This window comes from Macrobrachium rosenbergii, chromosome 4 (assembly GCF_040412425.1).
Source record: "Macrobrachium rosenbergii isolate ZJJX-2024 chromosome 4, ASM4041242v1, whole genome shotgun sequence".
NCBI classification, from domain to species: Eukaryota; Metazoa; Arthropoda; class Malacostraca; order Decapoda; family Palaemonidae; genus Macrobrachium; species Macrobrachium rosenbergii.
In genome coordinates, this window is record NC_089744.1 from 52,106,599 (window position 1) to 52,109,098 (window position 2,500).

At 37.9% G+C, this 2,500-nt stretch overlaps 1 protein-coding gene across 2 annotated transcripts in view; it reads left to right on the top strand.

The window, feature by feature from the left end:
• Positions 1-2,500, top strand: part of LOC136834558 (uncharacterized) — a 99,764-nt gene that overhangs the window by 81,373 nt on the left and 15,891 nt on the right. For both annotated transcript variants that reach the window (XM_067097139.1, XM_067097146.1), the window contains exons 4-5: positions 179-396; positions 753-889. In XM_067097139.1, coding sequence (XP_066953240.1) covers positions 179-396; positions 753-889 — 355 coding nt within the window. The remainder of the gene's footprint in view (positions 1-178; positions 397-752; positions 890-2,500) is intronic.

The window sequence follows — 2,500 nt, forward strand, 5'->3', positions numbered from 1 at the left end:
TGTATAGTGAGGAAAGAGGTACACAGATAAGCCAACGAGCGCAAGAACAAACGGGATAGAATGAAGAGAGCCACATCACAAAACCAACTTCCTGTCTAATGTAACTAGAATGAAATCCGTAAAAAAAAGAGGAATAAGCATTTCTGTGTCAAAACCATCACTTCGCGTCTTTTTCCAGGATAAGACGGTCGGCACCGGTGTAGGAGTTGTCATTCCAGAGGATGACATTGGCCAGGGGAGCCATGGTGGATTCTATCAGGTGAAGCCCTTGGAACAGCCACCCTCTCGTAGGCCTGTGCCCATGCAACCGGTTTCCACCTCTCCTCCGACGCAGGCGCCTACACGTCCCGTCAGGAAACCCACCTACAACAGAAGACCTACGCAGCCCCCTATCAGGTAACGAGGGAGTTAACAATAAGATTATTACAAAAGTTAGTCTTTTTTAAAAACTGATTGTCGTAGGCAACAATGAAAAAGTAAATTTCACTCATTCGATTAGTGACAGAGGCTTGACTTCTAGCATTCTTTCAAAATTTAGCACGCATCTTTATGGGATCAGGCAAACAAACTGTTTCGTGGAGAGTTTGTTTTTAATGAAAAGTAAACAGTGCAACTTCAACCTTTCTGATGAGTAAATTTAGATTGCATCCAGGAGACGCACTATTTAAGTAATTACGTATGCAAAGTACCGAATGAAATCCGACCTTTTCGAGTTTTAATAAAAAAAAAAAAACTGTTTATTTCACCAAAAGAATCGACACTTGCATCGTTGGTGACGACTCCACCTGCCAGGAACAACTCAGCGAAGTCTGCAGGACAGAAGATGGGGTTTCCAGCTGCTATTGCAAGCCAGGCACTGCCAGAAGAAGACCAAGGACACCTTGCAAGAGTGAGTCGCATATATACAGCACTGCATGTACTCAAGCCTCTATATTATATATATATATATATATATATATATATATATATATATATATATATATATATATATATATATATATATATATATAAAGTCACATCAGTTGGTGCCAGGAATCTACAATTAAGTTCTGCTCTGTAGTTAATTGTACTGAGGAAATTAAGTATAAAATGATGAAACTAATATCTTACCGAAGAGCTGACAGTAGACGTAAACAAGATACCAGATGTCATTAGTGCTCTACAAACATTTTTATTTACCCATAAAGATAACAACATAATGTTGCACTCAGTGTGAATTTATCATGCAGTAGAGTCTAGTTAACTAGTGTAGTTTTTTTTTATTTTATTTTTGGTGATACTTTTGAAAAAAAAAATCAGTTTCAGCTTTTATTTTTGACTGATCTTAACAGATGTTTTAAAAGACTGTTATGTATGTGGTTATTTTTGGTGCATTAGTGTTATTCGAACATCACAAGTGAGAGACGTGAGATGTGGCTAATTTGTCATTGGCCGTCAACTTGGAGAAGCTACAACGCTTTCATGATTATTTAACCACAATTTTATTTGAGAGCAAAAACGGAATCCCAGTGACACCTGGTACTGCGCAGATTGCCACGTGACGCATCGTTGCCGATTTTTAAATGATTTAGTTAAGTCGTCTTGCGTTCAGCGCCATATGTTTATGCTAATGTGTTTAATCAACATGAACGCAAGGCACAGATGTTCCACATTTTGCAGGACACCGAATGTTGCTGTTCTCATTTGGACGGATTCGTTAATAGGAAATTTGTATAGTATAATTTTATACCAACGTACGCCCCGCTGTATAAAGAATTTGTTTTTACCAATTTGATATATGATCGAATTCATTGTATATGGGATCAAGCCACGGGAGTCCATTCGGACCAGGATGTTGTTCATATGAAAAATTAGAGTTTACCAAAACAATTCTTATCAAATCGTCGGGTATCATCGTCTTGGCAGCATTCTTTATATCAAGAATTAGCGGAAATGTTTTCGTTATATAGCTCACGTGGGCCGTTTGAGAATCCATTCAACGATTTGGATCTCAGTTCTCTCTCTCGGCATCAGTACACCTGAAGGAAAAGAAATGGCAACTTCATCGATGCCTGTTCGAAATCGTGAAATGCGATTTTGCTTATACGGTAAGGTGTCCTCATTTTAACTTCACCTCACTCTTATTTTTATAGTGTTTCGGTTCATATCGTTCCTACGTGGTAGAGGCTGAAAAGCCGTCCTTAATTTGCAACCGTGTAGAAAAATATAAAATTTTTCCTTTACGTAATTCATAATTTTCTCATATTTTATATTTGCATCAGAGCCATGACAATAGATCGTTCGCTCAGGGTTATCAAAGGCCATTCATAGCCTTTCAGGTAACGCCCTTTGGAAATTTGCAAGTAATTGTCAACTGGTTTCCCTTTTCCTTTTTCATTTCATTTTCATTATTTAAGAGATAAGCACGAATGAATTATCATTTATTGTTGTGTCATATTGGACGTAAAACTTCCGGCCAAATTCCAGTGGTATTTCGGGCCTATGGTAACAGTTATGCCAT